The sequence below is a fragment of the Rhamphochromis sp. 'chilingali' genome (genome assembly GCF_963969265.1).
Source record: "Rhamphochromis sp. 'chilingali' genome assembly, chromosome: 16".
Lineage (NCBI taxonomy): Eukaryota > Metazoa > Chordata > Actinopteri > Cichliformes > Cichlidae > Rhamphochromis > Rhamphochromis sp. 'chilingali'.
The window spans coordinates 16,892,392-16,919,695 of record NC_137943.1 but is presented as its reverse complement, the minus strand read 5'-3'; the positions used below and the strand labels follow the sequence as shown (position 1 = coordinate 16,919,695).

At 38.7% G+C, this 27,304-nt stretch overlaps 1 protein-coding gene across 6 annotated transcripts in view; it reads right to left on the bottom strand.

The window, feature by feature from the left end:
- tnn (tenascin N) overlaps positions 1 to 12,915 on the bottom strand; it is a 41,862-nt gene extending 28,947 nt beyond the window's left edge. For 5 of the 6 annotated variants that reach the window (XM_080861189.1, XM_080861191.1, XM_080861192.1 and 2 more), the window contains exons 1-4: positions 12,772 to 12,915; positions 3,462 to 3,670; positions 3,180 to 3,371; positions 2,594 to 3,061 (exon numbers count right to left, since the gene is read on the bottom strand). In XM_080861189.1, the coding sequence (XP_080717315.1) occupies positions 2,594 to 3,061; positions 3,180 to 3,371; positions 3,462 to 3,657 (856 nt within the window). In that variant the 5' untranslated portion in view covers positions 3,658 to 3,670; positions 12,772 to 12,915. The remainder of the gene's footprint in view (positions 1 to 2,593; positions 3,062 to 3,179; positions 3,372 to 3,461; positions 3,671 to 12,771) is intronic. The other variant, XM_080861190.1, reaches the window with a different exon arrangement.
- Between the last annotated feature and the right edge of the window lie 14,389 nt (positions 12,916 to 27,304).

The following is a 27,304-nucleotide window of genomic DNA, read 5'->3' as shown; positions in this document are numbered from 1 at the left end:
AAGATTGGAAAAGCAGAAAATAATGGTGATTTTCTGCCTTTTCGGCTTGAAAATCAGCAAAATGCTATCAGAGGAAGAAAATTTTACTGAAACGACACGTCGGGACTTCTTTGAGAAATTTGATTTTTTATGTGCTATCATCTTTCCTGTCTGTAGCTTGATATTTTAGAGGAAATCCTGATCCAGCTCATTAAAAGAGAACTGGTAAGGAAAAAATGGCTAAATATGGTTTAAAGTCAACTTTTCTAAATGTGCTTTATAATAAAAGGAAACATTTTAGAGGCCGCGAAAAAATAAAGGATAATAAGCTAAATACAGACCATCTGCATTATGTTGAGAAAGCTTTAATAATCTCACCTGTATTATATTCAGATTACTTCATTAAATTTGGTTGCATTTTTACTAAATCTTCTGGATTGACATAAACTGAGGCTAAGAAAACTATTCCTACTGTGCAAGGGCTGCTGATTTCTAAGCCATGAGGCTTCTGCCTTTGATGGTTAAGAACACAAAAGAAAACATTAAAGTGTGCCTCACTGGAAAGGACAGAAACTGTATCTAAACCCATACTTCAAGAGTATTGTTCCCATCAGCGTCCAAAAAACAGATTGGCATCCATCAGCCAGGTGTTGAAATGGCAAATAGCCACATAAAACAAAGAAAGCGCCAACTGTTTTGCTTTTGTGCTCTTCCTCTCAGCCTTCTTATTACCGCTAACACCTAAAATCAACACAGGGTTTTTTTTTCTTACCTCCCACTTTCCCTTCTTGCCTGACTTTTCTTCTGACACGGTGGCACTGTTGATGTTGGACTCCATTCAACAGCACCTAAACACGAAGCTACAGATCTGTTCTCTACCTCTGTGGTATGAAACACAGCTTGAAGAAATGGAATCGTCATCTACGGTTTGACATTTCTGACCTGCTACTGTGAAGTCTGAAACATTTATGGTTCACGGAGCTGCATTTGATGGATCCAGTTGACTTTAAAAAAAAAGGGCTTTAAAACACATGCTTTGTGCTCTTGATTAAATACAGAGGAAAAACATGCCAAGACAACCATAGACAGATGTTAGCATATAAATAGAATACTATTTCAAATGTAAGAGATCAATGCTATGAAAAAATAAAAGTGCCATTCACTTGCAGCCAAATGTTCAATATCTCTGCAGAATTGACTGTCACAGTGGGAATTCAGTGCTCATGCCTGGCAGCTGCTGCTCACGTTTCTGCTTTCCTGGCCTTAAATTGCTGTAAAATGCAATTTTGTACTCTGCTCCTCGGGCAGCACAGTAACAGTGATTTGGCGAGCAGTGCATTTATCAGGAAAGGTGAGATTCTTCTGCAGGGTAAAAGCCAGATGAAGCCCTGAAAGACTGATGGGTATTCTTATATTTCTGTGGTATTATGTGACCTGATGTTATAGGTTGTCTGGAGGCCAAAAATGCAGTGGTCATCAGGTCAGCCCACTGAAAGCGCCCCGTCAGCTGATATCTCTGAAATAACTGTCGGGAGATATGTTTTGAATTCCATAGTAGGTTTGGTCAGAAACCCTTCAGCATCACTGAGCTGGCTAACTGTAGGGGTTTACTGGCTTTTGAGGCAGCTCTTAAAGTTCAAGCACCATCAGGGACTCTGCTGCAGGTCATTACTGTACCAAAAAGTACAGAGCCAGTGGAGGAGGCTATAGGGGCTGTGAAGAAAGCTGTGAAGATAACAGCTGGGCTCCAATGACTAGTTTAATTTTAGTAAAAATATCTTCTTTCGTTTTTTTTAGCAGAGCAAGGTGCAGCTGTTGAGCAGGGATCTTAAGCGGCTGATGGTAAGATGTAACAGCAAATACTAAAACAGGCTGGTTGAAAAGCTTTTTCTGCCCTGTAGCTGCACCTATATGAATATGACTTGATATTACTTGTAAGGTAATTGCCATTCAGTTGATGTATGACCCTGGACACTTGTACATGAATCACACAGATGGTAGGAGATAGATGATTAAAGCCCAGACTGCACTGCTTTGGCTCTTGAGAATCATTCAGTCTGGGCATGAAAATGCTACTAAAAGGATGCATATGGAAATTTATATGAAGGTGAACAGGTCATTAGGGCCAAGTGTTATATTTTTTAACGGTCCCTGAGCTGCTTGTAGCATCCGAGCTTCGTGACATAGCACTTAAAATTCTCAGGTTAATGTTAGTGCCATAGAGGTGACTGTAGAAATGTGACTTTTCAGTCTCAAGTGAAAAATGCAAGTTTGGGTCACATAAAGTTAATATCCACACCTCGATGCACACAAAGTTCACTTCTTCTTTTTTTTTAACTGTGATTTTTCTGCAAAACTCCCCAAGCTATGTCTTTTAGTTACTTTGATCTTTAGTAGGCTGGATGAGTGAAGCTATATGATAAATGTGTCAGATTACTGAAAAGGTTTTTATTAAATTTCAGTAAATGTCTTCCTATGTCCTTCTTCACATTTTCAAGCCGTCCACTGGGCCAGATTGGAGTCGCTGCCAGGCCGATTCGGGCCACCGGGCCTTAAGTTTGACGCCCTTGTGTTAAAGTTTGCAAAGCATCAACAGAAATCATGTTAAGCTTACCTAACGAACAGTCCTCCCCGTAAAAGCCGTCATCACAGATGCACTTGCCGTTCACACACTGGCCATTATCTGTGCAGTCATTGGGACACTTCTGGTTGCTGCAATCCTCACCAGCGAAGTGTGAGAAGCACACACATTTCCCGTCTACACACTGGCCCTTGTCATTGCAGTTGTTTGGACAGGTCAGTTCGCTGCAGTCTTCTCCGGTGTAGCCCTCATAGCACACGCACTGGCCATCCACGCATTGGCCATTGTCATTGCAGTTGTCTGGACATGTCAGCTCACTGCAGTCTTCTCCGGTGTAGCCCTCATGGCAGACGCACCGGCCATCTACGCATCTGCCATTGTCGTTGCACTCATCTGGGCAGGAGGATTCAGAACAGTCGGGGCCTTCCCATCCTACGTTACAGAGGCAGCTGCAGGTGTCGTGTTGGTAGGTACCATGGCCACTACAGCTTTTGTCCACGCCTTGATAAAGAGATACGCCAACACAGCGGGAGTGAAAAGAAGTGAGTGAAGAAGAAACGTTCAGTTCATCATGGAAAGTCCCCAGCAGCCTAGTCTATCATGTCATGTCATGGCCTACCTGCAGCACCACAGCATCCCTGTGCACACTGGGTCTTAAGGTAGTTGACTTCTTCTTCGAGTCCATTGACTCTGTAAAGCAAAGACTTAAAGCTTTCCGACTCCTCGCAGTCACATCTGGGTGACTGCAGCTTGATGTTGTGTCTGAAGATAATGTCATTGTTTCCATTTTTTGTGGTCTCCATCTGCAGACCTGCAAAATGGATATCTTTGTTAAGTTCATGCTGCTACACCTATCTGTTGCTCTTCACTCTTAATCTCTCAGTTATATCTTTCTTATGACCTGTTTCATCCTGTGTTGATATGTGTTGTAGGTTGCAGCTGGTGCTCCCCGGGATGTCAATTTTATAGATGTGGCTCAAGGTGACTTCCTGCTCTGCAGCTGAGGGGTCTGGCTGGGTGTCAGCAGAACTTGTGCGTGACCATGTGCAGAGTAGGGCCAGCAGGCACAGGGCCCTCCACAGGGGTCTAGCGGTCATTGCTAGTGGTACACTGTTCCAAAAAATAGTAATGTCAAAGTATCTTACTGTATATTTTACAGTTTTGTACTGTCTTTCTAGAATATCATTAAATTTACATAAGTAGACTGTGATTTTACATGTCAAAGGTAAAATAACATAACATCACTGTAAATATAGTAAAACACAATTTACTTGTTTTTTAAATATATTTTTTAGTACACATGCATATTTAGATTGTAAAAATACATTCAGAAATGTATCATAATTTCACAAATATTTGTCTGTTATGTGAGAGAATGATCTGTTAAATTCAAATGTAAAGCGCTTTGGGTGCCTTGAAAAGCGCTATATAAATCCAATCCATTATTATTATTAAATGTAATACTATGGAAAAATATATAAAATGATTGAAAATTAATGAGAATAATCAATAATTAAATGAGTATTTGAATTATAATTTTGCTAAAAATTTCATGTCATCTAGATCTGATTCAATAATTCAGAGGTAACAAGTGAAAATATAATTAATAGGAATAAAAACTAAAAAAAAACATATAAAACATTGCACGGCCATGCTGTGCTAATTATATATTTTAAATAATAAATGTAGAGGTAGGAATTGCAATTAATATAAATCTCAAAGTATTCACCACATTCCTGAACAGAAATAGGCCTCTGCACCTGGGGTGTGGCCATGAAAACAATGTGACATGCCATTGGATGTTGGGACACATAATAACATGACGCTAAGCATCGGCCAATGAATGTGAACTAACAACCACAAGGTCGCGGGTATGGCTGCACTGTAGGAAAAAATCCTAATATAAAAGTATTTTACTGTGCATTTTACAGTTTTGTTCTGTTCTTCTAAAGTTACGTAAATAGACTGTGATAGACATTTCAAATGTAAATTAATGTTAAATCACTGTAATGTAATAAAACATAATTGTCATGATTATTAAATGTATCTGTCTGTACATATGCATATTTAGATTGTTAAAATACATTCACAAATCATGATCTCACAAATATCTGTCCGTTATTTGAAAGATTGAACTGTTGAATTCAAATGTAATGCTATGGAAAAGTATATAACATGATTCCTATAAGCTTGTGTTACATCACATAAGTATTATTATCATTGCCATTTAGGGCCATCGTGGCTCAAGAGTTGGCAGTTCGCCTTGTGATCAGAAGGTTGCCGGTTCGAGCCCCAGCTTCGACACTCTTGGTATTGTGTCCGTGGTCAAGACTCTTCACCTACTGGTGATGGCCGATGGTGCGATATGGCAGCCTTGCCTCTGTCAGTCTGTCCCAAGGCAATCCATTATTATTTAAACCAACTGTTAACTGTATATTTCTGTACATTTACGTATTATGATTCATATTGCCACATTCATTGACCAGCACTTGGAAAAGGCAGAATCCCATGTAAAATTAGCACACACAACAAACTGTATTTTCATTACTGAAAATAACTGTATTTTCATGAGAAAGTTATTTTCTGTTATTTTACGGTAGTATTTTGGCGCCCAGCAGCCGGAATATTACCGTTTTTTTAGGATTTGTTTTTTCTAACAGTGTATTTGTGCAACTTATTTTTTATGTTTCAACATATAAAACAGCTCTGACATGCAAAAATAAAATCAACATTCGGGAACTTGTTCACTTTCAGTCTGAGAGTTTGTTGCTGGCAAGTTTGGTTAAGCTGTCATACTTTGTTACTCCACCTACTTCGTTCATCTTGTGACACACAGTTACCCCATAACCATTTTCCCTATACACAATCACTGGATAAGGACCAGCTGTAAAATTGTTACTAGATCTTCAGTTTCAAAACTCCCTCTGAATATATCTTTTTACCATTAGAATTTGTTGCCTTTGGCCCGGCAAGATTTGGAAAATGTCATGAAGTGTCTTAAAGAACTGACATGGACTCTGTTAGCAGAGGTTGCACATAGTCTAACAATGACTGGATATGGACTCGACGTGTGTGTTCTATGGTCTGAAGATCCCAGGAGTGTGAGGAAGCCCATGGAAACATGGCAGACAGTTTTGCTTCATGTGTGTGGGGGTACTCCCTTCTGAATTATACGTGTACAAAAAAGTCTTCTTATGAAAAGAGTACAAAATGTGGTAGAACTTATTAGCTAAGCTTGGAAAAAAATACTAACTACCTCATAATCATCTTCCCTTTAACAACAGTGCTGCATCTTACATATCTTCAAGCATACGGGCGACCGTGGCTCAGGGGGTTGGGAATCGCATCTGTAACCGGAAGGTCGCCGGTTCGATCCCTGGGCTCTCTGTCCTGGTCGTTGTGTCCTTGGGCAAGACACTTTACCCTACTTGCCTACTGGTGTTGGCCAGAGGGGCCAATGGCGTGATATGGCAGCCTCGCTTCTGTCAGTCTGCCCCAGTCTGTGGCTACAACTGTAGCTTGCCTCTACCAGTGTATGAGAGTGAATGAATAGTGGTATCGTAAAGTGCTTTGGGTGCCTTGAAAAGCGCTATATAAATCCAATCCATTATTATAAAAAAAACGAAACTCCAATGGTATCAGCTTTGTCTTGTTCATACAGTCACAGAAAAGGGAATTGTAGTTTTACATATCAGCACATAAAAAAAATAAGCTCATTCTGAGTAGGTTTTAAAATCAAGCTGTATTGTTGTTTTTGTTGTAGTTATTTATTTAAGCCAAAATGCATGAGCTATAAGTGAAAAATTAAGCATACCCCATGATTCAACAGCTTATAGGTGGACGGATTGTGTTCTGAGTTCATATTGTTAAGCAGAAAGTGTGGACTTAATTTTTCATATGCTGCTTCTGTATTTTGGCTTGATTTTATAATGAACTGACATGTAAAACCTTGTAATTGAAAAAGGATGTACTTTTTTGAACAGAACATTATTTTAGAACATAAGAGAAAAATCCAACTTAAACACCAAATCTCTTAAAACCAGTTTTTAAAGCAGAATTCGTGCGTGTGTGGTTAGTCAAACAGAAATTATATCTCATACTGGGGGGCCTAGGAGTCTTGGGCCCTCCAGACAGTTGCCTGCTAGTCTGTGTTTGAAATCAAAGACAATAACGTTAAACACCTCACAGCTCAGTGTGAGGTACATCAAATTTACTTCGAGGACTCTCACATTGGCATGAGCAAAAGCATATGGAGATGAAATATCCCATCTGTTTTTTAGTGCTGGACTATACATTTTGTACAGACTGTATCTTTGGCAATAACTGTGTGTAACAAACCCCTGAAACTGTAGGCGTCTGTTGTTGCGCCTGACTGAACCTGTGTCTCGTGGCTGACAAAGGCACAGATTTGTACCTTCAGCAGTGTCTTATACAGAGCTGAGGACAGAAATACATAAGTTACATTAGATTCACTGGGGCAGACTACTGTATATTTAATCACAAGAAACCTGAACCATTGTGTCACCATGTGTGTGTCGTAATGGAGCTCTCATTCAACAGTGTGGCAGTAGAAAGTGAATAGTCATCACTTTGGCAGAGATCGCAAACCATAAATTGTGCTCAGTCAGGCATTTCAAAGCTTCAGCGAATGCAGAAGCTTGTCCTCGGTGATGATGTCATTGTGTCTAATGACAGTGATGTCATGTGAACTTAAAACCTTGCAGCGGCTTCCCCGGGAAGCTAAATTACATGCTTTCAAAATAGAAATCCTGCTTAAGCTTCAATAGCCCTTTTGCCGGACTTTGGTTTGAATTAAACCTTATGGTACAAAAGTTTAAAAGGTGGCTTGAAGGAACACATGAGCTAACTGTGCTGAGCTCATGTGGTCTATGGAAACACAAAACCTCTAATCAAGTGAAGAAGAAAGAAGGAGAAACGGTGTCATGCTTGATAAATGCAAAATAAAGTTTTAATTACTGAGGTCAGCGTATGTGCAAATAATCCATATGAACCAAAATTTCCTTACTATGGTCAGACATACAGCTCTGGTTGTGAGCACAGCAACCCCACCCTCTGCTTATGAGGGGCAGCCAATCAGGTTTGCTTAAAGGGGGAGGAGCTGAAACAGCAGCTTTCAGAGTGTATACATGGCTTCAGTCTCACAGGCCTATACTATTCATGTAAACTGAGTGGCTCCACTGGGTCCAATACAGGACCAAATATACTACTGCACAAATAAAACCAGCAAATATTTCTCAGGCTTTTCCGGCATGTCACGATATACAAAAATAACTATTATTCAGTTTTATTTCAGTGTTTTAGCTCAACTTTACTATAAATTATAAACTCTAAGAACTGGGCAAAAACAGCTCTCTTATTTTGAGATTTATTCCTGTGTTTGCTCAAAATGTGAAATTTTGAAGTGGAAACAATGAATGACTTGGAAATCTATCAAAACATTTTCTCTTTGAGCATCAAAGACTAAAACAGCTGGAAAAGTTAAAAAATAATGTGCAGACAGAGAAACTAATACTTAAAATCCCATTAGACATTGAGAGAGAGCATTGGCCAGAATATTAAGTTGTCAACAAGCAGAACTAAAAACCTGCCAATACCACGATGACACCATTATCAGATTAACATATAATCTAAGCAGGGATCCTAGGAAACTGAGAATATGACAATATCTGACATTTTGAGTTACAGTTGAGTTACATGCTGTTATACGTGACATATTTTCAAACTCTAAAGTGGAAAGCTTCTCTTCATCGAGTCAACACATTTTATTTTGAGTTAAGTGCTGGAATATGAGTTCTAGCTCAAATGAATGCACACAACTCAAGTAGGTTTGTGATTCAGAATTCCCAGTGCTTTTTTTAGGGAGGCAAATGCACGTGTAATTATCATGACCAGTTCAAACTCAGTATATCCAGCTTGGTTATTTTAGCTGTGTATTTAACTACTGCTGGTCAAAGGCTTGAGGTCAGAGACCGGTGCCTGTGCAAACAATCCAAGCTATGACATCACAGACATGCTGTGTCTTTTACCCTATGCTGTGGTGAAAAACTAGACCTTAGAAGGTCTTTTGTCAATGGCCAAATCTTAGGCTTGTAAAACTGAGATTAAGGCCTTAAGACAGGAAAATGGAAATAAAGTGAGGGGTATGGAGAGCGGAAAACAGGATCGAGAATCAGATGGATCAGTGGGTGAGGGAGAGTGAATAGGTAAGAGAAGAAGTGATGGAGAGTTGTGTGTTGGAATCACTGACACTCTAGCAGTTAGCCACATTACAGATGGTATAGTATGGTGTGTAATAGCACTGAGCACGGGCTCACAGAGATGCTTAACAAGCATGTTTATAGCTCCCTGTCAAGGTTTTATTTGATGCTTGCCTTTTTCAAGGCCTTTTCTTATTTCTCTTGGAGGAGATTGCAGTGTGACTTTCCAAGCATAGCACAGGGTCGTGTCTGACTGCTGAGACTGTCCTCATGTTGGAAAGACAGACAGATGGAGGAATTAATGGAGAAAGGAAATGGGATAAAGAGGGAAGTGGGGCAGTTACATTTGAATGGATGGATGGATGGATGGATGGACACCAGTTGGGCTAAAAAAACAAACAAAACGGAGCCAGTGCTACAGTGTGACAAAACTCAGTTCTTTGAAAAGTGTTGGTTCCAACACTGCTTGACCATTTTGCACAAAAAATGTTACTGCTCAAAGTTTGGACACATGCAGTATATTGCTTGCTGTGAAATTTTAGTTTCATATGTTACACTGTTTTTGTAGTATTTGTATTTATTTTTGTCCTAAGTCTCATCTACCCACCTTCTTTCTTTTTCTTTTCTTTTCTTTTTTTTTCATTGACATCTGAGGTCATGTTTGAACATGAATCACTCAAAAAGTATTAAAGATAGAACCCTGAAATTTTCACAGGTCTTTCTGATTGTAATGTTAAATTTCGATCTGTAATTTGAGATAGCTGCTTCAAAAAAGGTCTGAGGACTGGCTAGTTGAATTATGTATTTAAAAAGTTAAAGCAGTTCTGTGTAAGTCTCGTATTTGAGCACACACTAATAAAACAAATCACACTGCGAAGAGTAATTGTGTCAAGTTTTGAAAGTTATATAATTTGTAATCTAGGGTTTCACAGTATTGCACCATAAAACATGTATAGTCCATTTAACATCAAATTCTCAGTGTCATAAATGAAAATATTGCTATTTTGATTCAACTTTCATGCTGGTTTGAGCAAATCTGAACAGTTGGACCACAAAAAACCTAAAATATCAGGAGCTAGTCTATTTTAAAAAGACTGGAATTTCCAGATGGTACTGTAATTATAAGTGAAAACATTAGTTTGTTCAGTGTTTTCATATTTTTCATTTTCCAGACCTTCTTTGTAAGCGTGCACATTGATGCACTTTCAGCTCTGAAACACAGGCAGGTTTAAAGCCTGTTACAAAATGTTATCTATAGCTAATTTTACCTTTTTTTTCTTTGCAACTCATCCTGTTGGACTTTCCATAAAGCTAGTGATGTGTTTTGATTGAAAGGTACTGTCCGCGAGGCCTCACCTTCCTAATTCAACTTACCGAACTGCTGTCCATTTTGTAGCATAGGAAATTTTTTGTACGCTTTGTAGTGCAGACTGTGGGTTCCAGTTTTGCTGTTTGAAATTCAAGTATTTTATTAACTCACCTACCTTATTAAAGTCACATAACAACTCCCTGTCATCCAAATATGGTTACTTTTGGCTCCAAAAGGCAACAATGAGGAAGCCAAAACACTAATGTAGATGTTTCAGTACTGCTGGTTGACATCAGAGTGACTAATCCCATCTTAATTTACAGTCTGTGAGAGAAATAGAAGATGGATGATGGATAATTGGCATATGAATGTATAAATGTGAAGGACAGTATAGAACAAATACGCCGTTATGATTTATTAGGTACCAATCATTCACTCCACTAATGGACAAGTGGAAGAGGGGGTGATTAAAAGTAAACTGACAGGCAAGATTAAATATCAATGAATGAAACAGATGGGATCTAAATAAAGGTGTAGAATTCAATATCTGCCATGACATAAACCATGATATATTTTCGATTATTGTAAAAGTGAGCTTTCTGGCTTTGGCGTCCAGTTGATTTGGAAACATAATTCAGCTGACTGCCAGTAATGACTCTAGACTGCAGGATAAAGCAGGGAAACCGATGGGCTTTCCACATGGGTCATTCGGCATTTCATTATGGCTTTCAAGCCAACACAAACCTAATTCAGAGTGTTCGTAAACACAGTCCTTCCTGACAATGACTTTCCTTTGAAAGCAACGCTGTGTTAGTAGTGTTTGCTGATATAATATTTGTTCACTCTGCCCATCTGTGTCCTGTTTATGAAACTTGGTATTTATGGCCTCCAGAAGCACTGGAGGAGCCCTCCAACGGTAACAAGAGAAATGTATTCGACCTGAGACAAGACTGTCTGGACTGGCAGACACTTTTCACTAAAGGCTGCTTGACAAGCTGTAAGGGATGATTGTGCATTTGTGTGTTTCTCTGTCAAAGCCTTTGAAACCTCACCGTGTTAAACAATCGGCCACAAGAATACAGAGAAAGAGGAGAAAAGGCAACTGCACATAAAAAGAAAAACAAACAGCTGCAGAGGAAAGCTTGTATCGGGAATACAGACTCCGAGAGAGAAATGTGAAGTAGAATAAGACCCGGTCAGTCTTTGCACATTTGCCCTATCCTCTCTAGAGAGCCATTAAATATCAGACAAAAGGCTGACTGTTTCACCGGATTTCAACTTTTGACTAATCTCTATGGAACAAACCGACAAGCCGGAGGATGAGAAGAGGTAAGGTCGTGCCTCATGTGTGGTTGCAAACTTCTAGACGTTCCTCTCCCTTCTTCTCTTCCTTTCACACATGGCAACTCGCAGACAGAACATGGAAACGAAAATGAATAAAACAAAGCTGAAAGCAATTATCGTCTGAGAGCAGAGCTCATATCTTCACGATTCTGTCTGTCTCCTACTGATACATAGACCACAAGGAGACCTCGATAAGGACCTCGCTTCATCAGAACCGCAGAGACTTAATTCCCCTCAGTGGGCTGACAGAAGAACCCAGTGAAAAGGCAATAATAAAGCAGCTAAATACCTGACATAGATTAGCTTTTCTAAAAATAAAAGTGTTTTCAGTAGCTTTGCAGTAAGGTCATTTTCAGGCGGTTTGAGTAAATAAAATGACTGATGTTTCCATGAAAGCAGTAACATTATGCAATGTGAACACATTTTATAAGCCACCCACTCAGGGTTGTGGGTCTCTCTCTCTCTCTATCATTTTGCATGGCTCAAGGCCCACATCTGTAGCTCATTTTGCGAGGGCTTCTGTGAATTCGCGGTGCCAGTACAGTAGCATTAAAGGTAAATCTACTGGATCAACAGTCCTGCGAGAACATTTCTCACCTCAGCACATAATTGAATACTAATAATTTTTGTTATTATCATAGAGGAAAATCTATGATGGCAGCTTCATTGTCAAACAGCACGGGATTGTCATGACAACAATCATATTCATGATATGAAATTAATATTTTTAATACACCGTTAGAAAAACTGAGGCTGTCACAGTTACTCTGATGGGAAAATAATCACACTGATCACATTTATACTACGTTACGACGATCTGTCTATTTATTTTTTTTAATTTATAAATGTTTACCTGAACGCATGTTCTTCATATTTCAATGAAATACACTAAGTATGCTTTGATTATGCAAATTAAGCATGAAATGCTCACAGGAAGTTGTTGATCATGTCAAATATCATCATAAATCAGTCTGTATCGCTTACCAAGTTTTACAAAACCTTCTCTTAAACCAAGTCCTGCAAAGCAAGCCCAGACTAACGCAAGAACAGCTTCAGTCCTGGGACACTTGATAAATTCTGGGTCTCACTTTAGCTCATTTGCTGTCATGTCTCATTATTGCCCCTCAAACCTTCTGAGTAAAAAAGAGGTAAACAGGGTTCTAAAAATAAGGGAAAGGCTAAAGGAAGGTAGAACAGACAAAAAGAAATGCACAAATAAAAATATCCTAAGCAAGAGTGAAGCAATATTTGAATCCTCCAAAAAAGAAAAGGAGCATATAGTTAACGTATCTAAGTTAGAAATGGCACTTAAAAATGAAAAGAATATGAATATGTCTTACCCTTGGGGGGAGCTTTGTTAACTTTCTCTCCTTTCTACCTTTCTTCTTTCTGACTTTTCTCTGACGGACCGAGTGTCACTCAGCAACTCTCTCTCTACCACCTGCTGACAGGCCAGGGCCAACGAGTCAAGGATCTCTGCACTGCCAGCGCTCTCTCCCTCCCTCCCTCCCTCTACAACTGTTAAAATCTCCTCTAAATGCCTGTAGGCCAATGGGCAGTTAGTTGGGGAGTGTCTGCTCTCCCCCATCCGCTCAAGTGATTAAAACAAAAATGGGGGACAAGAGAAGGAGATAATGAGTTGCATTTACTTCTGTTTACCTCGTGGCTCTTATCACTCATAGTTCTCATTCGTCTCAACACTCTCGTTCCTTTATTTTTTCCTCCCTGTGTGAGTTTAGTTACGCTAGCAGAGAGCCAGCAGCGGGAGTTAAATTTAATCTCTATAGCAGAGATGGTAGCATTTAAGACACAATAACTGAGTAGAGGTTGGGTCAAAAGGGGCAAAACTGAAGCCAAGAAAAACTCTGAGTGGGTTTAGGTTAGAAGAAGAAAACAACTTAAGTGTCAAAATTGTGCACAAGAATATACAAGAAGAACTAAAGGGGGGGGGGGGGGGGGGGATATTTAAAATGGCATGGATATAGCAGTGGCATACAGATTGTGTAACATTAAATGAAAAGAAAAGGAAAGACAGGGATATTTCCTGGAAAAAATATTGTCTTGGGGATGAGTTCTTGAGTGATAATAATCACTTTGCTGTTGGTTGGATGACTGGCAATTAGAAACCCCAAAGTCTTGATGTGATTTAAAATTTACATATTTTTCTCTCTGAAATATTTCTCACGTTATTTTCCTTTTCAATTTATTTCTGTGAAACGGGCCACCGCTAAGCATACTGTGAAGACACATAGCAACGCTAACTCTTTCAAGCCGACAGAAAAAACCACAAGCTTCAAAAACCTGCCTCCTCAGACTGTCATCACTTTAAAACATGCAATGAAAAAGTACTGCGTTTCAAGATGTTTCCTGTTAGCACAGAATAAAATGCAAAAGCTAAGTGCATCCATACAAGCGAGGGCAGAAAACACATCACCTGTTAACACTGCAACTGTTACTGAAGACCCCGTGTGTCACGGATGACAGCTTTAAGCTGACATAAGTAAGGTGTCAGATGTCTTTGGGGCACAGAGACCTGTGATCACATGTTTTCACCTTTGCTTTCTACTTTTTATTTTACATATTCACACACGAGGACCCCAGAATTCGATTTGGATCAGACTGAATATCCCACACCAAATATTCACTCCCTCGTTCGGTTTCATCATCCACCTCCTCCCTGAAGATCCACAGATCTATACAGATCTATAGATATGTTAACATGGTACAACTGCACAATTAGGTGCTCAATCTGAGCAGGTTTGTCTATTTAAGCAGCACTTGTTGCACCATGTATGTCATCACGAATGTAAAATGTTTCCTCAAAAACTGGAATTCTGGGCAACTCTTGAGAAAGAATAATGACTTAGAAATAACAAATAGTCTCCTTTAAATAATGATGTAAATTCAGTCTCCCATATAAATATATAAGGTCATAAGTATATAAGTATTTAACTCTATAAAAATTCACTGTGGGTTTGCTGTTGATGAATGGGTCAGATTTTTTCTTTTGTTTTGTTTTTTTAAATAGCATATATATAAATAGCAATATTTTCCAAATAACTAAAAAGACCAATGATAGTATTATTGTCACTTAAAGACAGCATAGCTACTGAAAGATAACATCTGTCCTTCAGCAGCGGTATCTCTGGTGCCGTTAGTGGCAAACTCCTCCCTGGATAATGGACAGAGATGAATGGCTCACCATATGCTCAATAATGGCGTAGTCATTACAGAGAATTTACCTTTCTTCCAGAAGTTAAGACGTAACCTTGGAACATCAGTATGTGTTGCTGAGCCTTAGATTTGGTTCTATAACAGGGCTTTCTAGCCCTCTTTCAAACTTGCATTAGCAGACAACTGTGAATCTAGGACACTTTCAATTACACTATGCCTCCAGAGTAAAGCCAACAGTGATTAATTAAGTTGTCTTGACTTTCTTTTTATCAAGCTGAAAGATTCCTTTCAACTCGTACAAAGCTCTTCGGTCCTTGTTATTAGAAAAAGGCATATGTAGATATGAATCAGGGTTTTTTTTAATTAATTTCGTCAGAGTGCAGAGTAAAATCATGAGAATAAGATTTGTATGGAAGAAAAAAAAGAGTCTGATCTGATATCCCCAATGACAAAAAATACTTCTTTTAAAAACTGCCTCTTGTGTCTCGTATGGCCATAGACATCCCAGAGAGAACATATACATATTTGTTTTCTTTCTGGGAGATAATCCATTTATTTGGTATTTCCTCCGCTAAATTTAGAGTATTTCTCCTGCATCTGCAGTATTTGTTGTACTAAGCCCTATAGCTTGTGGCTGTAGTATCAAATTGATATGCGAGTGGTATCTAGCTTCTCATTAGCATGGAAGAAAAACACATTTTCCCTAATGCCATTCTAATTTTAACCTCCTGAGACTGGAGATCTTGTTTGCGATGTATTTATTTAAAGTTCTCTTAGCTATTTGAGATTGTTTGGACTCGATAAGTATAAAAACTATTTTATTCCTTCCTAGTTAAATTTACCCTTTTTAATTTTTCATATTTATTTCCTTTCTTATTCATAGCCTTTTCTTTTTTTGTTTTCTTTAGGTCACGAGCAGTTGTCCAAGCATTTCACTACATATCGTACTGTGTATGACTGTGTACGTGACAAATAAAAATTTGAATTTGAATTTGAATTTGAAACTATGCATTATCTTTGAACCAAAAGTATGACCTCATATAGAGACAATGGGTTTATTTTAAAATAACCATTGTTGTTATCAAACTATTGGACATTTTATGGAGCAGAATAAAGTATAACAAAAGCTCAAATGTAATGTTAAATTTAAATATGTTATAATAAGCAACATACATGGTAACGTAGTATTTATTGTGAAAACTGTGACGAGTCAGAGAAATCAACTAGAGGTTACACACTGAACCATGTATTACAGTAGGCAATACTGTAACACCATTATTATCAGGTCTTTTTACCTTCGGTCATTTAGCACTGCATGAAATGTTCCTTCTCTTAAATTGTGTTTGTAGGAACACAACAAATGTCACAATCAGGGGCATGCATGCAAAGATTCACTTGCCAAAAATTTAGCTGTAAATGTCATGAAGCATTACTGTTGTGTTTCTGCTGACAAACCCCTTAACAAGTGACTGATTTTGGTAAATTCAGTGCATCATAAATGGCATAACTGCTTCCTAACGATGGAAACAGTTTTCGTTGCTTTCCTCTGTACTTATTACAAAAATTGCAACTTCTTCTGAGTCATTTTCTGTTTGTTAGCAATTGCTTTCAAGGATTTTGTAAAGAAAGAGTCAGACAAAAGTATCTGAACGGACTTTAATACTAAAACGTAACAATCAACTTCTTCTCATTTTTAATTCACAAATCTATTTAATATCAAAACAAGAAAGACCTCCATCTTTTGGATGCATAAATGTTACAAAAAAGTCTGCAAATGGAACTTTAAAGTCTATCCATACGCTTTGTTGTGGGGGCATGCTGTGCGGGAGGTGATGAGATTTGCATAGCTTCATAGGACAAAGAGAAACTATTTCATGCATGTCACTATAAAAGTTGACGGTGTGACCGTTTAAATTTTGCATTTTTGTACACTGTGAATTTTTCCCATGCTGGGAAATATACGCCACACTAACAGCAGATGTAAAAGAACTTTTCCCAGCAGGATTAATTTCATTTTATGGTTTCTTTAATGCGATGCATGTCTTTGCTCCTGTTCTGTATTATTTCTTTGGGAAAAAAGAAAAACTCTGAACTGTCTTTAGAAGAACCCACGCACCTCTGGTCCTCAAATGAGTTAGCCTGCATGGGATAAAAATGCATCAGGGTGTATGTCAATTCTCATTCGCCCTGTGTGTGTACGTTGACATGTAATATGAAAGATGTAAATGAAAGCTTTCTGAAGGTAAGAAATATAAAAGTACTAGTCTAGTCTGCCTAATTGGACATGGAAACTCCTCATCTTCAACCTGAGCTTAATAATGGAGACAATTCAAAAACAATGCCTGAAAACAACAACAGCAATAACCTTACTTTGTGTTTTGTTCATGACAGTGGAAAATCTTGGCTTTAACATCGCAGTTATTTTTCAATTAGGATAGGGTCTGGTAAGCAGGATTAGTCATGGCTTGTGGTTTGCATTTTTTCCTCATGTTTTTAAAACAAGTGCAAATATGAGTTTCAAGCACACGGTGAGAAATCATTATGAGATTATGTGAAGACAGACATATTTTGTTGCAGCTGACATTACAGTACGTGAGATTCTCTGTTAGTACGCTTGATTGAACTGACAGGTAACATTTCTGTCACAAGGTGTAGCAAAAACAAGAGAATTGTCAAACCACAAACATTTTTTTATGATGCTTTTGTTAGGACGCCTGGGTCGTTGACCCATGTTTGAGTTTATTATATTAGTTATCATTTCTAGTCTTTGGTTTCTTTGTCTGTGTTCTGTCTTATGGTTTACGTCTCGGTTTCCTCTGTTGCAGTCCCTGCGTGTGAGTCTGTGTCTTTAGTTCAGTCTGTGTTGTTTCCTGCTTTATTTTGAAGGTCCATGGTCGTGTCCAAATTCATGGGCTGCATCCTCCTGAGGACCCGGCCTTCGCGGTCTACGTGGGCCGGGTCCTCAGAAGGTCGGGTAGGCCGGAAGTAAACGGCCGTGAAATTGGACGGTCTAGCCTTCTGATTAGCGTCACCGCTGTCTCGGTGGAGTTTAATAAACTCAGCCGTCTGCTCCTTGCTATCTAAAATATAACAGGACACTGGCGTAAATTCTCGACTGTCTCATACTTCTGTTTAATCAGTTTTCTGTTTGACGTTTAGTCAGCTGTGTAAAAACCAAGGAGGAACCCACCCAGGGGATTAATAAAGTTTTATTTTATCTAATCTTATCTAATAACTTTAATCTCAGCCAAACCGATTTACTCACAAACAAACAAAACACTGAAAAAAGCCCAACAATAACATTTTTAGGTTGTCTAAGTGACTTATATATTACGTTTAACCCGAGCAGCGAAAGTCCGCGGTGATCTGAAAATGATGTGCCGGGAGTTGTGCCGTTCTCGGCCGCATCAGTAACCCTCGAGCTCCCGGCTAGCTATCGAGCTGGTGGGTAGCAGACACCTCCGAAAACGTCGAAGCACTTTTGCAAATATGCGATATCTTGATAAACCGAGCAGATATTTGATGTTTACACAGCTACTTCCTCGCCTGAAAAAATGTTAAAAGTTTATTTTGTGACCCAGAAAGATTAGTATGAGTAATTTTAAAACTTAGTAGCGGCCGCCATTGTTGGAAACTGGAGTTTGGCTGGGCCGCGCTATGAATTCTGGGATATGGTAGGCCACGAAGGACACACCCGACCCATCCTTAAAATTCGGGGAAAAGGAGGACGCATTTGTTGGCTACATTCGGAGGAGTCTACGAATTTGGACAGCCTTCGGCTGTCACGGTCCGCTGTGACAGACCGTGTGGAGAGTGCGTGGAGGACTCAGGTGCGGACACGAGTGACACGGGAGTAAACTTTAAACAAAAGCGAGCCTTTTATTGTGGCTGGTAACGCAAGAGAAACAAACAAGAATAAGGGCAGCTCAAAAGCAATAACTAAACAGAAACCTAAACTGGGAATGAACTAAGGTAAGGCTATGAATACAACAGACCGGGCATGGAAACATGGAGGGTGGGAACACAGACGACGCGACACAGACTGTATGAAACACAGAGACTAAATACACATGAGGGATGATCAGGGGAAGTGGATGCACACGGGGAACACAGGTGACACTGATAATCATAACAAGACACGGCAGGAGTGAACGTAACACTGATGGGAGATGGGCAAAGTAAAACAGGAAGTACACAGAGGTTCAAACAGGAGGAGAGAGAGCACGGGGAGAACACAGACATAACGGGCTGGGGGAAACATAGAATAAAACACAAAAAGAGACGAGGGCTCATAAATACACAGAGGGGCACACAGGGGGTAAGAGTCACGAAGGGAAAACACATAAGGAACAACGTAACAGATCAACCCAGGAAGCATGGCCTAAATAAAGAACAAAATACAAAAATACATGAAAACTAAGAATACTGGGCCCACATGGCCCAGGACCATGACATCGGCGCGTCGCTGTGACGTAATAGGTCTACAAATGCGGCCTCAGGAATTTGGACACGACCCATGTCTGATGTTAATGTATCTGGTTTTGCTTCCCCTGTTTCGTTAGGCCTGATTTGCCCCAGCTGTGTTTCCCTCCTGTTACCCATTCCCTGATTGCTCCCTCTGTGTATTTAAGCCCTGTGTTTCTCTGTGTCTATGTTGTGATCTACCCTTATCTTGCTGTGTGTTCGGTCTGTGTAAGTGTGTTTTGTAGTCTCAGTTTTGTTACCCTTTTGAGTTCACGTTTGTCTCTGGAGTCTGCACTTTGTGTCCTTTTCCTGCCTGCACACAACCTTCACATAACAGAAGATCGCGACCAGAACATGGACCCCACAGACTCTTTTTCCTCGGAGTTCAACGCCGAGATAATGCGGATGGTGAGTCTGCTCAACCGCATTGCCCAGTCACAGGATTTACGGACTATGGCAGTCGGGCTAAGTACAGTAGATGCCATCATTAGGCATAACCCTCAGCTTACTCAGTTTGCTAAGGACACTAAGTTGGAGAGAGCAAGTCAGTGCTGGTGAGCTTGCTCTCTCACTCACTAAATCTTCCCCATCGCTGCTTCAGCAAGACACACACTCTCCACCTGCCTCTACGCTGCTATGGACCTCCTCTCCTTTCACACGCCAGTCGGGACCTTGTTCACCTGTCCATTCACCAGCCTTGTTACCCTTTTGAGTTCAGCATTAAAGCTGTTTAAGTTCACATTTGTCTCCGGAGTCTGCACTTTGGGTCCTTTTCCTGCCTGCACACAGCCGTTCCATAACAGCTTTACTTTTTTAAAGTAAGCTAAAAAGCATTCTTTTGGCATTTCTGGTGGCTAGTTGTTATGTATCTTTCACAGATGAGCAAGGATCATAACAAGACTAATGTATAACACTTAAAACAACAATAATAAAAAAATATTAGCAGCAATATTTCTTAATTCCCAAAACAGCATTAAAATCATAAAAAAGGCAACATTCTGTGGCAGGAAGCTTTGGAAGAAGAGCAATAAGAGGATAAAATAAAAAGCGTCATAACTGCACATCCTCATAACACAAAGACTTTTTTGATGGTGGTTATAGAGTGTTACTAATTTAGTTCTGCAAGAGCATGAAATGTTAATATTTTTCTGTGTCTTACCCGCAAGCCTTGAATCAGGGTTTCACTTAACCCTTGTGTGGTGTTCGTATTTTTGTTACTCAGCCAGTGTTCATGGGTCTGGTGGACCCGCTAGAGTTTTGGCTTTCCAAATTAACACTATCAAACAATTTTATGTTAAATTACTCAACAGATGTTTACTTCATCCCAATTACAAGACATATGAACAGCAAACATGGTTAATTTTTTCCCTTTACCTTTGTTAGATCACATTTATGAATTAATGTGCTTCTCGTTTTTCTTTTATATAAAATGTTATAAATAAATCAGTTATAATCAAGTGGAGTGAGTGGAAAGACACAACACATTTACACGTGAAAAAATAATTAATTGTTTAATTTTTCTTTTGAAAAAAACTGAACACGGGTCTCACAGACCCGAACACCATACAAGGGTTAAGGTTAAGACAGATTTAGGTAATATTCTGTGTCTAGAAATCATAAAGTGTTGATGTCAGGATCTTCCGTCCTGCCATATTCCCTTAAACAGATTTTGGATTCAATTTGATGGCTACCTTTTTTCACTGTTTTCACTTACAGCCAAGATAAATAGCAGCTGTCAGCATAATCATGTAATTCTTGGAAGAAAAATCTTGCAAAATATTTTTTAAGCTGCTCCAATACTCTCTTGCAAGTACCCTGATACATAAAACATGCCAAAGATGACATTAACTGAGCTTATGACAACATTATTTATTAATACATACGACATCATTTAATCCAAAGCTATATAAAAATTTTAGGTTTTTTTTTTTTTTTAATTCCATATTTGCAAATCTGCGCACTTACTAGAAAATGAGTTTGCAGTTATAAATTTGATATAATAAATTAGAAAACAACTGCTCTCCTAATATTGGTGGCTGTGACATCTTTGGTTGACCAAAAGTATAGTTCAACTCTTTATGAAGTTTGCTTCATTTTATATTATATTCAATAAATATGTTGTAATATTAAAATATTATACAGTGACAATGACAATTTAACACATATAAATGGATGCATTTGCTGACCATATATCTTCCTCCTGCTCGCTGAAAATTGGCTCATTGTCTCCTTTCCAGTAAGGTGGTGACTATTAAGGATAGTCATCATACAACATTATGACTGCAGACCACTTGTATTGCTTGTGGCACATTGCATGTAGCAATACTTACTATAGATTCAGAAAGGTATGTTTTTGTACAAAAGTATGAGATCTGAGACACAGAAAGACCTTAGTTCAGTTTGAGCATTATTCAAGCTAACTGAATGAAGAGTGAGGTGGACAGTCTTTGAAAGGTGTACCAGGTGAGCATTTTTATGTACTTTGTTAACCCTTTTTGTGTCTACACTTAGGTTAGTACAGAAACGTTGGCTAAGTGTAGACACAAAAAGGGCTAACAAAGTACATAAAAATGCTCACCTGGTACACCTTTCAAAGACTGTCCACCTCACTCTTCATTCAGTTAGCTTGAATAATGCTCAAGCTGAACTAAGCTATTTCTGTGTTGCAGATCTTATACTTTTGTATATAAACTTGCATTTTCTTTTAACTTCCTGGCAGGTATTCTATACATAGGTTAGTACAGAAACGTTGGCTATGTATAGAATACCTGCCAGGAAGCTAAAAGAAAATGCAAGTTTATATACAAAAGTATAAGATCTGCGACACAGAAATAGCTTAGCATAAACTCTGATGGGTGTTTTTGGGTCTGCCTAAAGGTATCAAAACGCACATACCAGCACCTCTGAAGCTCTATCTAATTAAGTCAATCAAATAGATATTAAACTAAATAATGGAAACTGCAAGAACTCTACAGAAAAACTCAGTTTCTTGTTTTTTATGCTATGCTAAGCTAACAGGTTAGCTCAGAATAGCATTGTTAGTCATCCCTTCTTTTAACTTTCAGCAAGAACATCAAACTGTTTACTCAACATTACTAAACTTTAAAAGGTTTCATTAGAATCTACTGAGAAGGTTTAGCACCCATCATGAAAACATTTAGCCTTTAGAAGTTTATCAGAACTTGAGAACTTAAAATTGTCTGAGGCTTGCAACCACATTAGTGTAAATACGTTTGATCAGCATCAGACATTTATAACGACAGCTTGTAATTCTGTTCTTAAACAACCATTTTAGTAATGAAGACCTGAACCCTCATTGCTCCATATAAATATACAAAAAGCACATTAACTCTACCCTTTGAATCATATGGCACATTTAGTCATGCACACGCTAACAGAAACGCTGAATGCGTGTCTCCTCATGGATCTGGAAGCTGTTGATTGAGAGCACTGATTTGAGCTGAGGGGGAGCTACACTATGAAGGCCTGTTGTGAAATGAGGACTGACAGATAGGTCCAAATAGCACCCTCAGATATCTAACACATGAAATGTGTTTAAAGACCTACTAAATGCCTGGCTTGTCTGAGGGTAATTATGGTAGATAAAAACAGCCAACTCAGAGCTGACAATTTTCCATCATTGTGGTTAAAAAGCAGATTTTTCCATTTCTACTAAAAAAAGAAAAACGCCAAAAAACAGGCAAAACGTTTGCTCCTTGTTTACATAGAAATGACAAGATCGTATCAGGGGAATTGTAGCCAACACTAGCTTCAGAGTCATTTTCTACATGTTTACAGTTGTCAAAGGTCTTGGTGTGTGACTTTGGTGGAAAGCAGATTAGATGAGAAAACTACCATACATGTAGATAAAGCTGAAGTCATTTCAGGGAAAACAGATTAAAGCCATATGAAAGTTTTGCTGAATGTGTTTCCTTAAGAGCCCATGTTGTGCGGTTAGACATTTTTAATTCCTTCCACATTTGGGATATATGGTACGAACACTTGCGGACACTCATACACCAGCGTAACACACATTCAAACTGTTATCTCCAGTGATCTTTAACACACACCACAGTAAAGCTTTAGTTCTTTTCCAACCACAGAAAGTGGTAAATACAACATATGTGGAGTAACTGTTTGTCTACATCGTGATTAGCGGCTGAAGCTATTCGACTTCTGGTGAGCAATCAACATATTTCTTTTTTTATTTTGGCTTCTGTTTTGTTAGATAGTGTATTGCAAAGTGCTGAAAATGATCTGACAACATGTTGCTACGGCTGTGATCTGGCATCAGACCTGTGATCTGTCAGAAGTCTTGTGACACATATGCTTTGCCTCACAAAACCATTTCTAAAACCATTAACAAAAATATGAATACATTTGTCACTCTAAATTTTACACAAAGAAAAAAACACTACGGTAAAAATTACTTGGCACTTACATGCGCTTTGATTCATAAAATAAGATGAAGCTGCCATCAGAATGATAATTAATGAGTCCTAATTCATATAGAGGGAGTCAGTGAAGCGTATTTGAAAACGAGTTAATTGGATCAGACAGGGGAAGTCGAGCAGCAGCGTGACAGATGAGTTGGTGTCAGCAGCTGTTACAGAGCTTCCTGGGCTAATGTGGATACCAGTCATCAGGGTCTGGTCCTCCTGTGCATGTGTCGCCGTGGGGAGACCTGACCTCCATTCACCCAGCTGACATAACTTAGCACTCCTTATGCTTTCTGATCTTAAAGACGCGACAGCAGTGAGCTGGCCTCAGGAGAAGAGAGAAAAGGTGAGAATTAAAAGTGGGACAAGCTGGAGCAGGAAAACTTACATCACTTCTTGTAAAAACTGGAGGTTAATTCTCTTTTTACAGCATAAATAGTCATGGAGTACTATTTTGTGGCTTCCTCTATAAAATGTATCCAACCAGGGAAATTACCAGACTTACCGTAATGTCTTTATGGAATGTGTGACAAATTGTCACCAATTTCATATATGCATATATATATATATATATATATATATATATATATATATATATATATATATATATATATATATATATGGCTTTATCTTCTCTTTGCTAAGATAATGCATTTTAAAAGACAGTAAGTATGAGTTAAGCAGGGCCAAGACTTCAAGGCTTTCTACTTGGAAAGAGAGGCACTTTTTAACAGGGGCAAATAACACACTACCTTCATTCTTGCAGAAGAATTAGAAACCCCTTATTCTTTGGCTATATCAATATGGTTCAACTGCAAACACAGAAAAAGCGAGGTCACACGAAAGAAGACTTCTTCTAACACTGACACATAGGAAATTATTTCAGCCTTGTAATTCGTCACCAGCAGTCTCGGTACAAGAAGGATGTGCGGTCAAAGCTTGTGCACTATACCTCCTATAGGGTGGCTGATGGCCCTGTGAGTATAATCACAGATGTGTTTTTACCCTTCTCTTCCCTTCTCTACCAAAGCAACGAGTCCATTCAAATCCAAAGTTCTTCTTTTTTTCCATCTTCCCAATGAACTAAATATCAAATCTCCAAATCACAGGAAAGAGGAGTATTGGAAATAAATTCAGACTTTATAAGTTTACGCAACAGACCTTTTAATCCCACAACAACCAGCACTGCTTGGAGAGGTGAATTGTGACTTTAGAAAAAAGACTCCCCTAGGTTGAGTATTACTAAATGTAGCATATCTGCAGATGGGACTCAAAATACTAACTTTTCCCCTTCTTATGGTGTTGTGATTGACAATATTAAGTTGGTGACTCATCAGCCAGGACAAAATAATGATAAAGTTGCATAACACTCATGCTAACACTATCCAGACTGGAAGAGAGTTGTGATGTAAGTACACACAGATAAATCAAGTTTCAGTAAATTATCATCTTCATTTCAATCATATTATTTATGCATCTGCTATACCCTGAATTTAAAAATAAATCTTTGGCCTAACACTGATTAAAAGTGCCACATACTGGTATTAATATGTTAGGTATGTATGTGTACTAACTTTACTATAAACTTTCATACATTTTTTATTAAAATAAAACCAAAATCTTTTTTTCACTCCCCTTTATTAAAGGCTCAATTCCATTTAACTGCAAATCATTGTTATGTACTTTATTAACCTTAAATGTCTGTCTGGCATCTGGACTAACCTATACATAGCATACTTGCCTGCAAGCTGAATGGTCTGTCCCTCCTGGGGGAATGCTGGACATTCCTGAGCAATGCAAAGCAGGGACCTCCAAGTCAGTCAGGTTATGGCCTCTTGCTAAATGAGCTGTATCTGGTTCAAATGCACACTGATTACTGAGAAGCAACAGAGTTTCCATGCTGAAATGCCACTAAAGAGAAGATATTTTAACACCTATCCTGATGCAGTAACACGAACAGTGTCTATGTTGCTTGATTGTTTTTGTTGTTGTTGTTGTTTTTGTTTCTTTTACAGAAATGTGGAATTCTGAAAATCAGTTCGTAGACGTAAGAATCTTTTTTGATTAAAATGCAGTCACTGTGGAACAAAACCTTATCAGTGTTTATCTCAATAATGTGTTTATTTGTGAAATTTTAGAAGGCTTCAAGGATCATTTTCTCCCCTAATTTTGCAGATTCTCTCACATCTTAAGGCAAGTGTTCACATTGCTTAAATATACTGTAGACTTCTGCATGAGTTTCCGTGATCAAAAATCCAGCCTGAAAGGTTTGCTTTGTCAAAGATTTATTAAAGTGCCTTTAAATGCAGTAGCATATGCTTGGTTCTTTTCATTTGGGGGGGGGGAGGAATGCCCAAGACATCCGGTTCCGAATAAAGGAGCGGTTGAAAACTTGAAAACTGTGGCTGAGATTGTAAAGTTTATAACATCTGTAGGCGAAAGAGTTATTTATTTAACTCTGCCAGAGAAACACAGCAAATGTCTCACTGTTACAGTTTTTCCTTCGTGCTCCATTTACAGTACTACATGCATTTGATTGTTATTTCATAGAAATGGTGTAATTTCTAAAATGAACTGAAATCAGTTTACAGTATCACAGAATGTACCATATGTGTAATGGCTGGTCTTTCAACACAGAATTCTTTCTTGACGTTAAATGACTATGGTGTGTTTAGAGAAGCTATAAAGAGGCACACGAAAGTAGACTATGTAGATTACTTTCATTTAGAAGAAATGAAAACACAGAGAAAATTGTCTACAACTTGAAATTGAGTGAGTTGCATTATTTTGCAACACACACACATATATATATAATAGCATATATATATTGCCAGAGATTTTTGATTTTTCAGCTGCACATGATGTGAATATCCTGTTCTAGCACATCCCAAAAATATTCTTTTGCATTGAGATCTGATGAATGTGAAGGCCATTTAAAGATACCAGCATGCTATTAAAGTTTGTGAAAGGCCGCATTATCCTGCTGAAAATATAAGACGACTACACTGTTGTCATGAATGCATGGCCATAGTCAGCAATAATACTCAGCCGTGGCATTAAGTTATATGATAACCAGCTGAGTCTCATGCTCTTCTGCTGCAGTCTTCTGCGGCTGTAGCCCATCTGCTTTAAGGTTCCATCTATAATGCATTCAGAGATGCTCTTCTGTATAATTTGGCTATGATAAGTATTTATTAAAGGTACTGCTGACTGAAACAGTCTGGCAACCACCTCTGACCCAGAGAACTGTTCTACTGGATCTACTGGTGACTGTGTAGATCATTTGATTGAACTCACTGTCATGTTTCGAAACAAGTCTGAGCTTTGTGAATTTGCATGTTATCCTGCTGGAAGCAGCCACGGGACACTTTGGTGATAAATGGTCAGAGACCACACTCAGGTAGGCTGTGGTGCTGCTTAGTTGATTCTGAGGTACCCAAAATGTTCCACAAAATATCCCCCACTCCATAAAGCGACCAATACACTGTTGATACAAACCAGGACGGATCCATACTTTGATATTGTTTACACAATATCAAATGTGGAAGCAGAAATCAAGATTCATCAAACCAGCTGAAAACTGTGGACAAATTTCCTTTCTTAGATGATAGGATTGGTACCCTGTGTAGTTTTCTGCTGCTGTAGCCCATCTGCTTCATGCTTTGACCTATTGTGCCTTCAGAGATGTTCTTTTACATACCTTGGTTATTTAACTGCTACCTTACTGCTGCCTTCCTATCAGGCTGGAGCCTTGAGACGACTGTTGTTGTGATGTGGAGCTTTATAGATAAAATAG